At 37.7% G+C, this 14,389-nt stretch overlaps 2 protein-coding genes across 2 annotated transcripts; one reads left to right on the plus strand and one right to left on the minus strand.

The window, feature by feature from the left end:
• Positions 1-30: 30 nt before the first annotated feature.
• LOC132787119 (adenosine deaminase 2) lies at positions 31-2,797 on the minus strand. The gene is made up of 6 exons (XM_060794016.1): positions 2,634-2,797; positions 2,089-2,580; positions 1,853-2,022; positions 998-1,179; positions 552-688; positions 31-491 (listed from the first exon to the last, which is right to left on the minus strand). The coding sequence occupies exons 1-6, from the start codon at positions 2,695-2,697 to the stop codon at positions 31-33; spliced, it is 1,506 nt and encodes a 501-aa protein (XP_060649999.1). The 5' UTR covers positions 2,698-2,797.
• Positions 2,798-4,711: 1,914 nt separating this feature from the next.
• LOC132787118 (adenosine deaminase 2) lies at positions 4,712-7,075 on the plus strand. The gene is made up of 6 exons (XM_060794015.1): positions 4,712-4,957; positions 5,245-5,742; positions 5,804-5,973; positions 6,028-6,209; positions 6,271-6,407; positions 6,466-7,075. Exons 1-6 carry the CDS (start codon positions 4,885-4,887, stop codon positions 6,927-6,929), a joined length of 1,524 nt encoding a protein of 507 aa, XP_060649998.1. The 5' UTR covers positions 4,712-4,884; the 3' UTR covers positions 6,930-7,075.
• Positions 7,076-14,389: the final 7,314 nt, after the last annotated feature.

Raw genomic sequence — 14,389 nt, forward strand, 5'->3', positions numbered from 1 at the left:
TGTTAGATCTAGTTTAGTTTTAGAATTACACTACTTAAACTTGGGATTCAAAATGTTTGCTATAAACTCTGTCCACTTTCGTTGGAACACACGATTTATCTTGCGTCGCTCCGGCGGCGTCAGCACCGAATATTTAATGGAGTTCAGCGCTAGCTGCTTGAGGAAACGCAAATCTGCCTCAGCTGGGGCCATGGCCATGAAAGCGTAGTAGAAATCATAGCTGAGTCCCTTGGCGCCCCAGACTCCAGGATCATCGGCCGAGATGATGATGGGGAAATTCTCAGCAATCAGAAAACTGGCGGGATGATTGCGCAAATCCCAAATGTAGCCAAGAACTTGATTGGACAGCGGATTTACCTCTATGGCAATGTTGCGCTTCTTGATGGTGGACCATAATTGTGGATGCTTGGGCAACGCAAAGGCGTGGCCAATGCGCTTTGTGTTCAGCAGTATGGCATCCATCATATTCCAGTCGGTGCGGCCATACCAATCTAAAACAGAAGAGAAAGATATAATAGCTGTGATTGAGGTATCCAAAGTTGGCTACTCACTTGTCTCGCCTGCGTGGAAAAAGTAGTTGGCAGTGTTGGGTAAATCGGAGAACTCATTGACGTACTTGCTCAGCATGTTGCCTGAGTCCTCGTGTCCAATCATATCGAAGCCTATGATGAAGTTCGGTTTGGCAGCGCTGTGAATATGAAGAAGGCATTTTGTTATCAATGGATTATTTTAAAGCTCTTGCAATAGCTTTGGAATGGAATTAAAATCGTGTATATAAACACTTGGAACTTTGCACTCCAAAAAGAAATTACACGATTAATAAAATATCCCTAAAATAGTCTGTATTAAATGGAAGGAAAAAAAAATTCACTTGATGAAGCGAACAGTCGAATGATTGGCATTATAGAAAGGAAATTACTTATCTCAATATTCTCATTGTTTTGCAATGCTTCAAAAATATAAAAAGAAAACCAAATATTTATCTTCTACAACTTACTGCAACTGTTTGAACGTCCTTATGTGGTTGCCCATTTTTTCCTCTGATGCTCGATTGCGTTTCGCATAGATCACCTTAAGACCCACAAAGTCCTGATGTTTGGCTTTAAACTCCTCCACAATACGTTCCAATTGATTGGCCACATCCAGCGAGCTATAAGTGCGATTGTTGTCATCATAAAGCTGCAAGGAAGCCAACTACTTTAGTACGATTGCAATTACAAATAATAATGAGAGAAATATACCAATAGTACTTAAAAACATACAAAAATTTCGGTATACAAATATATCATTACCATATAATAAGCTGAGCTGATAACAGAAGCTGATAAGAACAGCTGCGCTCTGTTTGATTAATAAAGCTGTTGTTGTTCAAATAAAGGAGTCATCAAACGAATTTGGGGTTCATTTCTCATAAGTACTTCAATTAATTAGTTAAAATATTCCACACATTATTTTCCTAGTTTTATTTACATAACTTAATCTTGAAATGAACAGCTGCAGAGATTTTGGGATTTCCCTTGCGGTTTCTGTATATGAACAAATTCGGCTGGCTGATAAGCTGGGCTAATGAGCTCATAAGTTCAGGATAAGTTCAAATTGAGACGCCAGTCTGCCGCTTGAGTTGCTTTCTTCATAATCTCTGAGTTTTGTTAGCCTATCACAATGCCCTATTGACATAAGCCTACCCCAATTTAATAGTTTGGCAACTGATTCATGCAAAACCTTAAATAAAGAAACTTTTAAATAAGTAGAGCTGCTCTCCTAGTCAGTCGTTATTTCACCAGCTAAGCAGTAGTATCCACAACTATCTTCTTCGTGAGCAGCAGGTAGGAAAAATCTATTGCATACTTACAGGCGAGAGTGAAGCACGTATCTCAGCATAGATGATGTTGTCCTCGCAGAGCTCCTCCAGCAGTCGCTTGTGGAAGGCGCAATAGGTGGGCTGATACTTGTAAAGCTGATCCACAGTGGTGAATATGTTCTCAAAGCGTTGCCAAATTTTCTGCGTATGTGGCAAAAGCGCTACAAAAAAGTAGAGCAGCTTAAGTAATCAAAAGTGAAGTTAAGAAGAGATTCTTTCTCACTTACACTCAGGCTTTGTGCTGTGCATGTTGATGTGTCTCTCCAGCTGTCGTTCGTATTGATGCCGATCCTCGGCATTGATGCGCTCCGTGCACACATTTTGCTCCTCGCTGTGGCAATTGGAATTGGCGGGATCATAGGTGAAGATTAGCAGCCCGTTGATGTCGCGACATGTGTAGAGATTGTTGGTTGTGGTCAGATTGGTGATAATCCAACGGGAACTGACCATGGCCGTGTTGTGTCCATGGAGAAAGGCGCCCTTGGGCATCTTTTGTATAATCCGAAACACCTCGCTTTGCCTCACATATTGTTTGCCCTGGAAGAAGTGCATGGCAGGTGGATATTTCTCGGGATTCTTGATGCCCTCGGCAATCTCGGCGCGCTTCGCATTCATCAGAATGCTGTTGGCCTTCTCCTCGTCGGAAGAGAGCCAGAGATTACCGCCTAGCGAGGCCAATTGCTCGGCCTTCATAATGCGTTCTCGTAGCGTTTCATAGGCTAGTGGAGAGTTTGTCAGTTATGTAAAATTATCCATTCGATTTTTGGCATACCTTGATCAGCTGCCTGTAGTTGACCCAATAAGGGCAGAAGTAGGCAAAACAACGTCCACCACATTGCGCAGTTCCAAAATCAAAATTGTTATGTATGTTATTTATTTATTTTATAAGCTTGGCCTCAAATCACTCGCGTCGCTTGGCGTTCACTCTACAACTGATAATGCGATTGGTCGGCCAGCCATCCTCGTATCATTTGCTACAGCGCAGCATCTCTACAATTCTCCACTGACGCAGCTTTTGGCTGCTCTCGCGCTGCGCAGTCGACGCTAGCAGCCAGCTGTGGCAGAGTTCAATGTCAGTGATTTGCAAATTGCGCAGGCTGACCGACAGGGGGCGCGAAAAATACTACACACAAAAATCGCACCTACGCTTCTGTGTGAGTGTGTGCAGCTTATGCACTGTATGCATGTGTGTGTTTTTGGATTTACATGTGAATACACTAACAAGGCAAAGGAAACTGCAGCAACAAGTGTGAAAGAGACACAAATACAAAGCATATGCTTATCAATGAATTTTTAAATTTATAATAAAATTCAATTAGTAGAAGGCAATAACGAAATCATTTAGACTGAGTAGAGTATTTGTGATTCGATGCGGCATTTACTTAGAGTGTTATCAGCATCTGTATATTTTTAGTTAAATTTTTGCATATTCACTTACTAACCCAAATTGTTTGTTGGGGCCACTAAAATTGATACTCGACATTGAATTAGAAATGTAAAAATTTGCCAAATCAAAGCAAGATGTGAGAGCGAAAGAGAAAGCGATGTGAACAAGTTGAATAATCATTGTCAAGTGCATGAAAGACTTGTAAACGAATTTGATTCAACGTTGAATTTATTCGAAGGCAACAATTAAAAAGTAATTCAATTTGTCAGGAATTTATTTTGTTGTGCATTGCGCATTAAGACAACATTATTTTTAATGCATCTCTTAACAAATCTAGATTAAATTACACTTAAGAATGCAATGGAAATTTTATTTATGTTCTGTTTAACTCCAATGCAAACAATTCAAATATTTTTTGCGGAATGTTATTCAGCTTAGATGAGTTTTGTGCCTACTCATCTAAGTTGATAAACATTTGACAAATCATATTTAAATTATATGCATCTAAAACTAACAAATTATTTCTTATAAATGCGAATATTATCCACTCGCTGATGGGGTTGACAATTGATGCCTCCAATTACCGTTAAGTAAACACCCAGCCCCCAAAGTCGTGACAATCTTCACTCTTCACGAAGCTTTGAGCCGAGCTCATTTCGTATGCGATTTGAAAGCGACAAAGCGTGTCCGCAAACGTCAGTGATAATTTGCCAAAATACAATTAAATCAGGCTGCTCGACAGCGGGTTATGCTGTACGAGGTGGGAGAAGTAAATTATGCGGCAGTTGATATGATAAAAGAATAGGGAGTGTATACGGAATTTTTCCTGATTGGAATATAATTAATAAAAAACTATTTTTAATAAAAATATATGTAAATAATTTTATAAAATTGTCGTATAAGATATTCATCATCATCTTAAGACTTCATCTCTATAAAAACATTTTTTTATTTGCAGCAGTTGCATTTAAAAAAAACAATGTTCCCCAAACTAAATTTAAAAAAATATATATATATAATTAAAATAAGAGCTTTAAATGTTATATAGTAAATTTAAATTATATTTCTTTTTTACAGTAGCCGAAATTCGCCAATCATTAAGATCACAAAGTTATCTACCGCCAACATGTCGTATACTTAACATACACACCTTACCAGTTTATTACAGCGTAAGCAAATTATTGGACGTAAGTATATTTTATAATTTTTCGTACACACTTAATATGCAGATCCATTCCTCAGCCAGCCGAAAAGCAGCGAAAAGCTTTGCTACTGCTAGACTAGAACAATTTCTGATCAAATAACACACAAAAAACACAATGGGAAAGGCATAGGCGGAGCCCAGAGGCATAAAGACAACATTAGTTGAATAATGGCTTGAGCTTAGACAATTGTTAAAACAATTTTGTTTTGTATTATTTTTTATTATTTGCCTGCTGTCTGTTTGTCGCTTGTGTTTGGCGTCGTCGAGCACAAACAGTTCTTGACGTGAGCTGCTACCGGACAGACCTCAAAATTTGGAATAGTCCAGGAAGAAAGTGCGAAGCACTTGAACAACGTGTCAACAAATAGAAATACAGTCAATATTTGTGTAGGCGGCTCATTAACTGGGCCAAATCAAATCACCAGGGTCAATATGAAACACCTTTTGTTGCTGTTGCTTGGAATGTTGCTTGGCTCTATTGCTGCCCAAAGGGAATATGCTCTAAGTATGAATTAAATAACTGCGAGTAACTTGTATATAACACTTGCCTGATAAATTCTAAGGTCTAAGCAAACAATCATTCTATTCATAAAACTTATTTTGTTTTCATTCCTTGGTGCTAATATGAAGTTTTTATGACTAATTTATTCTCAATTATTAATTTTGAACAGTATTTAAATATATCTGTGAATATGAAACTGCAACAATCTTTAAAAGGATAGTAGTTTTGAGAACTAATCAGGCTAAGTGTTATAACTAAATGAAATCAATAATTTTCCCTCTTCTTTGCAGGCTATGAGAAAGCACGCCAGGCTGTGCTGAATGCCGAGGAGCAGCTGATGACTGGAGGCCGCATCAGTCTCAGCAGCGATGAGGCCAAGGTCGATGATCTCTTCATGCAGTACAAGCTGGGTGAATTGGCGCAAGGATTTCGCAATGCCGAACAGAATGCGGCTGCAATGCACTTCTTCAAGGCTAAGCCACTGATCGATCGCAGCGCCATCTTTCGATTCCTCCAGCAAATGCCCAAAGGAGCTGTGCTTCATCTGCACAACACGGCCTCAGTGAGTTCCAAGTGGGTAGTCCAAAACATGTCCTATATGCCGGGAATGTTACGTTGCACAGATGCGCAGGGCCGAAGTCGTTTATCGTTTAGACGAGCACCCAAGGAACATGGCTGTTCATCGCAGTATGTGCTGGTGGCCGATGAGCGTAGGAACTCCATTGATCCTGCTCTGTACGACGAGAATTTGGAGCGACTGTTCAACTTGTATACGCCGGTGCCAGAGTGTGAGTATCGGCTATACTTGAAAGAGTTGTCTTGAAATGATTTCCTTTTCAATTGTTGCAGTGGAGTATCCTACGATTACGGCCGTGTGGGACAAGTTCCAGGGCATGTTCGACACCTTAAGTGAAGCTATCTACTATTTGCCTGCATTTCGTGCTTATCACTGGCAGCTGCTCGAGGAGCTCTTCAATGACAATGTGATGTACGCTGAGTTACGAGTTGGATTGCATGAAGTGAGTTTGCAATCTTTTCCCATAATTTATTCTAATCTAACTGCTTTCCATTAGCTTTATGATGCCAGTGGACGCACTTTTCCCAAGGAGCAGTCGGTGCGTGAATTGCTGCAGCTCAACGAGAAGTTTGTGCGTCTGCATCCCAATTTCCTGGGCATCAAGCTTATCTATGCCGTGTGGCGCGGTGCTGACGAGCAGAAGATGCGTCAGAATGTTGCACAGTTCAAATTGTTGCAGTAAGTAAAGCTTATTTGATTGATTGATCAAGATAATTAATTTCTTTGCTTGATTTGGCAGAAATATGTTTCCCAATTTTGTCGTGGGCTTCGATTTGGTGGGCCAGGAGGATAAAGGCAAGCCGCTCTATGAGCAAATCTCGGTTCTAAAGGAACTGCCACCCAACACGCGTCTATTTCTGCATGCTGGCGAAACAAGTTAGTTATAATTTTATATCTAAAACGAAAGATAATTATAGTTGTAATCTTTTGGTAGATTGGTATAGCGCTTCAACGGATATTAATCTGCTCGATGCGCTGCTGTTGAATGCCACACGAATTGGCCACGGTTTCGCATTGGTTAAGCATCCCATTCTCATGAATGCCGTGAAGACGCGTCAAATAGCCGTTGAGTTGAATCCGATTTCGAATCAGGTGCTGCACTTGGTCTGGGACATGCGTAATCATCCGGGTGCTCAGTACATGGCCTTGGATATTCCGGTGGTTATATGCAACGATGATCCAGGCTTCTGGAATGCTAAAGGATTAAGCTATGATTTCTACTATGCCATCATGAGTTTGGCTCCTAACAATGCTGGCATCCGAGTGTTGAAGAGTCTCGCTTACAACTCCTTGCGCTACTCGGCTCTAACGGAAGCCGAGAAACAAAAGGCTTATGCATTGCTGGAGTATAGCTGGGGTCGTTTTATCGACAAGGTGCTGCAAGGAAAGGTATTTTAGACGTCGAAATAAAACGGAAACTTTCACTGCAAGTTTGCAAACATCTATTTCTATTTAAAAATATATTATTTTAGACTTCAAACTTCTTCCTACTGAAAATTAGATTCAATTGAACAAAAGTAAACAAAAACAAGCGGCTCAGCTGTTTATTGGTATCAGCTGTGACATTCACAGGTGAACGTACTTTATTTATCGATTGTACATTTTGCGAACAGTGTGACCACTAAAAGAACATACTGTTTTTTTTTATTGGTATATTCTGCGCTTCAATATCGCGGTTAGTTTGTGAAAATTTTCAAGCTCCTTGCAAAAAAAAAAACGTTATTTTCTCCAAAGTGCTCCGATTAACAAACACACTGCAGTGATATAAATGCCGCGCTTAATTGTAGTTTTCGCTATAATCGAACATGGTCTCCTTGCGTGGCCCTCCGCGAAAAATACACCTTGGCCTGGCAGGTGGGGCCTCTTGGTGCAGTGGGCAAGCACTGTGAAAATGCTCAATTTGGGGCTGCTGCCCGCATTTTTGACGACCCCACCAGGCAGATCTGTTCCTGTGGCAATGGCCATGCTTTGGCTCCATTCCAGTGATATGATGATGATGGTGGTGATGATGATGGTGATGCTGCTGCTGCTCTAGCTGTGGCTGTTGATGCAACTTCCACCAGGGTCCAAAAGATTTGCCTTGGTGGCAGCCCTGGTGCTTGGGCGCCGCATTTTGCTGTTCGTTGTTGGGACTGACCATATTGGATAAGCTCTTTGGTAAGTTGCGATAGAATTCGTACTGTGTCGCAAACAGGAAAATTCGCACTTTATATGCGAAAAAGTTTGTGTGATAACATGGGGAAGATTATGGTGTAATACTAGGCCCAATAAGTATACACAAATGTATACACTAACCTAAGTCAATATGACATTAGTTGTTATGAGATTGAAGAGGGTTAAATATTTAAATTATTTGCTATTTTTTATCATAGATATTTATATTATATATTTATGACATTTTCGATGTGTATTTTTATATACATATACCAAAAGCTCTATAAATAGTTTCAAATTTAAAATAATTCACTCGGACGCTTTTTTGGGTTATCAGAAAATAAAATGTACTTTAAAGTCGCAGTAGTATAATAAAATTAAATATTGTTAGATAAATAATTTGTAATAATTATATATATAATATAATATATAGAAATTCGAATGGCCCAAAATTTGTATTGCGAATAATTGCTGTAAGAAAGGGTGTTTGAAAGTCGCAGTTTATCAAATGTATAGACTCTAGCATGCATATGATTATTATTATTATTATTTTGAACTTCTATAATATAAACACATAATATTGCGCACTTCTGTGGAAGCTTGTGAAATGAATAGTTTTGCTTTTTTATAATATTACCATAAATAATAGAGTTTTTGATTTTGTAGTTTTGTACAGTTTTAGAACATTTATTTTATAGATGGTTGAATGAAAAGGTGTTTGAATGTCACACCACATAAAAAGATAAGAGTTAAGAGCTTGAAAGCTCTTATTATTTTCACAAAGTATAAGTAAAAACTGTTAATATTGCGTCTTGCTGTCGAGCGTTGTGAAATTGCGAAAAGTGAAAGAAGAATTTTCGATTTGTGTGCACAAATAAAAGTAAGATTTGTTTTCGTTTGTTTTTGGTTTTTTGTGGTGCGTTGAGCTGTCTGGCTGGAAATTCTGGTTATTTGGTTTATCTGTTTTCTTCTTTTTCTATTTATTTTATTTAGTTACTTTCATTGGCGGCAATTAAAGCGGCATTCAAATGATCTTGCAAGTTGCAGCTGCCCCAGACACATTTGTGTGTATCTGAATGGCGAGTATAGTATATAGACATTGCTGAGATTTGATTTATGCATCATTAAGTCACGCCAATTGCTCGTTTGGGGCGCGAGATTGTTTGTAAATTGTATTTTACTGCTTGCCGGGTTTTTTGGTGTGTGTTTTTGTGTTTTGTGGATAATTTCTTCTACTGACACACGACACTTGCCGCTGGCTTTAGGTTAAAGCAGCGATCGGCATACGAGATTTTTCCAAAAAATGCTCTTGCCGCACAGCTGCGTGCCACATGCGTTGGCAACAAGGCAATAACAAGTCTTAGTATTGGTTATTCTTCAGCTTGTGCATCCGCTGCTGATGCTGCTGCTGCTTCTCTCAACAAAAAGCGGGTCAACTTCGATTGCGTTCACTTTTCCTGCTTACTTTTACTGTCAACCGAACGTGCGGCCTAATTGCCATCGCACAGTTCAGTGACATAAACAACAACAACAGCAACAACAACTGAGTTGAAGCAAAAGCAAAAGTTGCACCTGATTCTGTAATAAGAATTGCAAACGCTGCTCGAACTGGTCGAAACAGTCTGAAAGGCAAACTTGGCAACGAAGTTTTGTGAAAGTGGTTGCTGCCTCCCAAGGAGTTGTTGCAACTGCGTCGCGCCACTTTTTTTCTTCTTTTTTATGTTTTTGGCCACATATCAAGCCAGATGATGTGCCTGTCTGCGATTGGGCATAGGATAGAAATGGATGGATGGATGCTTAGATTGCTGGCAGTTTCTCCTTCAATCGAAATGGCCAAGCTCGTGTCTTGTGGCCATTTGTGTCTCGGTTAATTTTCACTTCTCAAGTTAATCAATCAATGTTGTCAATGTCAGCCATCAAGCAAGTAAGCAAGCGTCTATGATTTCCCTTCTCATATTATATAAGAATTAGTTCAGAAAACAAGTGCAACATTAATGCAGCATGAAATTGCATTATTATTATGCTCTGGTGGCAGCATCCGTCGATTGCAACGTCTTCAACTATCTGCCACGTAGCGGAAGCATCAGCGTGAGATGTGCGCAACACAATTCACCCAGATTACAATTAAATCCAACCCAAACCCAAAACTCGACTGAATCAATTCAAAGGGCATGCAACCAACAGCGACTTGCAACAGCGGAAATCCACAATCCCCATTGATGTTTATCTATAAGATTTGGCCTCTTGTCAGTTCACGAACATCGTGTGCTTTATTTATGTACAATACAACCAAATAAGAATGGCCCAGCGAACTTAACCCAATTGGGAAAGTCAATTTATGACTGTAGCTTGTAAACTTTTGTTGGATAATTTAGTGAAATTCGAATTAATAATATCATAAATCGCTTTGGTTCCAATTAGTTGCGGAGTTCAAAAATAAACCTAAAAGTGAATAAATTCTAGGCGGAAAAACTTGAAAGAAGTTTGAATAAATTTCAATAATTTATTGAGGGAGTTCGTAATATTTAAATTTATATGATTTTCGAAGGAAATGAATTAATATACTAATGAAAAAAGGTAGACTATTAAATAATTATTTATTTTTTGTTAACGTAGGAGTAGATTGAAAACTTAATTAACACATTGGCTATAAAATTAAATAGTTGTTGACTAAGAATCATTTCTAAGAGAATTCTAAAATTAAAGAATGGTTCTGTGAATGAGTTTTGCTAATTGAATATTAAATAGTAGTAGTAGTAATAGATTCCTTAAGATTAAAGAAAGGTTGTTTCTTTCTCTTGGGATTGATTGAATTAAGATTACAAAATTTATTTGAAAATTGTGTAATTCATATTCAATTTATATTCAGATTCAGTTCCTTAAAATATTTATGATCAAGTAAGTTTATTCTATACCAAAAAGTTAACATTGTCAAAGTGCTTTGAATAGCGTATTTTACGTAGTATTATTCAGTGTAGCTTATCAGTTTACTGGCTTCTGTTTTTCCTATCAAAATCATTCATAAACTCATAAAACTTATATGCTCTTCAAAATGTAATGATAATAACTATTTTATACTATAATTCTTTGTTTGAGGGTTCATTCAAAACAAAAAGCTGATTCAATACTTTGATAAATTATGAATTGTTCTGCCTTCCCTGATTATTAGATACTGCTTTCACATGTTTGCCTCTAAACCAAAAACAAATGACAACCAAAGTTGTTGAGATTGTGAAATTCACAATTGTGTATTTGCTTATCTACAATATATTGTATTGTGTGTGTTTGTGTTTAGATACGACTTTATAATGTCTGCTGCTCATTAATCATTCTTTATTCAATGACAGATTAATATAATTACAATACTATTTTGTTATAATTAAGCCTAAAATTAAGTATACGCAAAGATCAATGGACTTATTAACGTCTCCATAGCAATTTGAATAGAATAAATATGAGAGAGAAGCAAATCGTACGTCTAATTGTAGTTCTCGCTATAGTCAAACACGATGTTCGACTCGTAATTGGGCAAATTGTGATTCCTCTGTCGCATGCCACGAAAAAAACACTTTGGTGGCGCCTCATGCAAAAGTTGCTCTTGTGGCAAATGGGCAAACTGTTGATGATGTCCCCACCAGTGTCCAGCGTGCTTGCTTCTATGACAATGTCCATGCTTCTCCTGCGACTTCACATCCCAGACCATGCCATTGAAATGCACATGATGATGGTGATGATGATGATGATGTTGCTGCTCCTGCTGCTGTTGTTGTTGCATCTTCGACCAGGGTCCAAACGATCTACGTTCGTGGCAACCTTTGGATTTGGGGGCCTCCATCGGCGTAGTTTCTTCGTGTTTGTGGCAACCCATTTTTAATTATTGTTGATTTCAAACTTTTAAATGCTTTGTTGATATGAATTTAGTTTGATTTGCAAATATTGCACGCTTTGTTGATTTCAAACGTTGAACGCTTTGTTGATATGAACGATCTAGCGATAGAATTCGAACTGTGCCGCTAACAAGCGAAGCGCCCCTTTAAATACGAACAAGTTTCGTTGTCTGATAACATTGCCGAGATATTGGTGTAATACCTTAACCTGCTCTAATGTGATATCATCGCTTTATATTGTTGATAGGGCTGAGTTTGTGACGTTAAATTTGTTGAATATCTGCAATAGTTTGTATTTTGTTTGTGTGCTTCTTTTATATTAGTTGTTTGGCTAATAATAGAGACTCTTCAATGTAGATTATCTTCAATTAATATGTAATCATTATAGATTCGAGATTCTTTACCATTGGAGTACTTAGTATTATATTACTTTATGAATATTATTTGTATTTCTTAACATATATTACTTAATTGCTTAATATATTGGCTCAATTATATTACTGAATATTATATAAATTTATATTACTTTTATTGCTTCTTAATCTTCTTTTTCTCATACAAAAATGCTGTCAATTTAGTTGACTATTTGGAGTATTTTAAATACAGTTTGCCGTGCTTTTTTCCTCTATGTCTGATTGCCTTCATTTTAAGGTAGTTTAATTCATTGTAATGTTGCTGTAAATCAATATTATTCTAGTTGCCCTCTAAGCAGTTTACTGACTATTATTTGACCTATCGATTCCATTCATAGACTAATAAAATGTCTCAACTAGTTGCCCTTCAAAATGTAATGGTTAAATCGATAATATTCTTGACCCAAGAGTTCTCTCATTTATAACAAATAGCTGATTCAATACTTTTATATACATATTATGAATTGTTCTCCTTCCTCAGATACTGTTTTCACATGCCTCCTAAGCAACATTTACTTAGCTTAATATCTGTGTTAAAATACATCTAAAATTATTTCAGTGAATTTATAAAGTATGCTCATATTAATATCATTTTATTTATCTCTAAGGCAACAATTTGTCAAGCAGACTTTAAAGTGGTTAAATTTGTGTATTAAATTAAATTAAGTTACCTATTTTGTTTTTGTTGTGATGCCCTAATTTGTTTTAGTGAATTTATAAAGTTAGCTCATAGCAATATAATTTTATTTACCTCTTAACTAATATTTTGTCAAGCAAAATTTTGCTGCAACCTTTCAAATTATGCTGCTGGGCTTATTTGAATTTTGTGATGCCCCAAATGTATGAACAAATAATTAATAGCAGCATTTAGTTGAATCAATATTATCTTTGTAGAGTCTCTGTGAGGCGAGATTTTGTCATGCAGACATCGCGAAATTATGCGAAGACTGCGGCATTTATTTATAATAATTACTTTTGCTCAATATTTGTGTTAAAATTTTATGATTATTGCAAAAGTTTTCCGAGAAAGAGAAATCGCCAATTGGCTGATGTCCCCCACTAAGGGGGAAAATGCAAGAAACCAACTTAAAGCAGCAGCAGCAGTTGAAGTAAAGTGCAGCTTATAGATATGTCGAAGTGGTCGAATAAGTGTTGTTTTTGTTGATGCCACAAAGTGAGTCAAATGGTTGCGTATACTTGTTATTTGTCGCTGGTGAAATGTGCGCGAATATGAAATACAATTTGCAAAAGCGAGGAGACAAAAAAACGAAAAACGAAGATGCAAACATAAAGCAGATAAAGGAAAAACGAAGGAAAATAAAACATGCGAGTTGACAATTTAGCGCGTTTAGTAAATCAAAAAGCTAATTACTTGATTTGGTAAGCGATTTCCAAATGCGCCAGACAACAAAAAACAAACATGAAGTATTGACTGTAGATAGTTGCTCTGCTTTTTGTTGTGTTGTTTAACAATTTCACATGAATGTTGCACACTTTGTGTTTGTTTTTACTTTGTGTTTGTTTTGTTTGCTGTGTTGCATTTGCAGCAGACGAGTGAAATGCGTTGGCGAAAAAAGTGAAATGCGTTTTTAGAAAGGAAAAGGAATCACTTGAGAGATTGAGTTTCCAGCTGCGCACAATTAAAGCCAACCTTGACTTGCTAACACCTTAATTATGCCAAGTATATCACGACTTTTCACTAACAACGCTCCTCTGATGATGCTCTACTGACTTTTTGTGGCTGATTACCAAAATATGTGTGTGTTTATTTTGTTATTTTGTAGTTTTATGGCTTTATTTACCTCCATATATGATGGCGCAACTTAACGCCCTGTTAAGCCGACTAAATGCAAATGGCACTGCGGCAACCCTGGCGCAAATAAGTGCCCGCAATCCCCCTCCTCACCCTCCTCCTTCCCCTTACTCATCTCTGCTCTGATTTAATTGTTTTACGGCGTCTTTCGATTGCGTACGATTAACGCGTAAATAACACGTGAACATTTTGCAATTTTCCAGCAAGGTCTTGATACCAAGAGACTTTTCCAGTTTGATCTACACTGCTCAACGTCGAGGCTATCAAACAGAGGCCAGTTGTCTGGCTGGCTGACAATGAGCGATAATCAGTTGATGTAAATCTCTTCGCTGATGGGAGTTTACCACTTACTTTTTGTTTCGGCATTTTTGGTATGCAAAACGCCTGCTATTTTTATCTCTTCATGTTCGTTACTCTATTGTTGCCATTGCTACTTTTGTTTTTCACCTTTTCCCACTTGACTTGACTTTGGCTTCTGCGCTGTTTGACGCCGTCGGGCACTTTTTGGTCAAAATTAAGCGTTGGCTTCGCAAAAGCAAAGGCAATTAAGACTAATTGGTTTACCGGCTCTTTGTTGCTCGGAAGTGCAGC

This window comes from Drosophila nasuta, chromosome 2R (genome assembly GCF_023558535.2).
Source record: "Drosophila nasuta strain 15112-1781.00 chromosome 2R, ASM2355853v1, whole genome shotgun sequence".
Classification (NCBI taxonomy): Eukaryota; Metazoa; Arthropoda; class Insecta; order Diptera; family Drosophilidae; genus Drosophila; species Drosophila nasuta.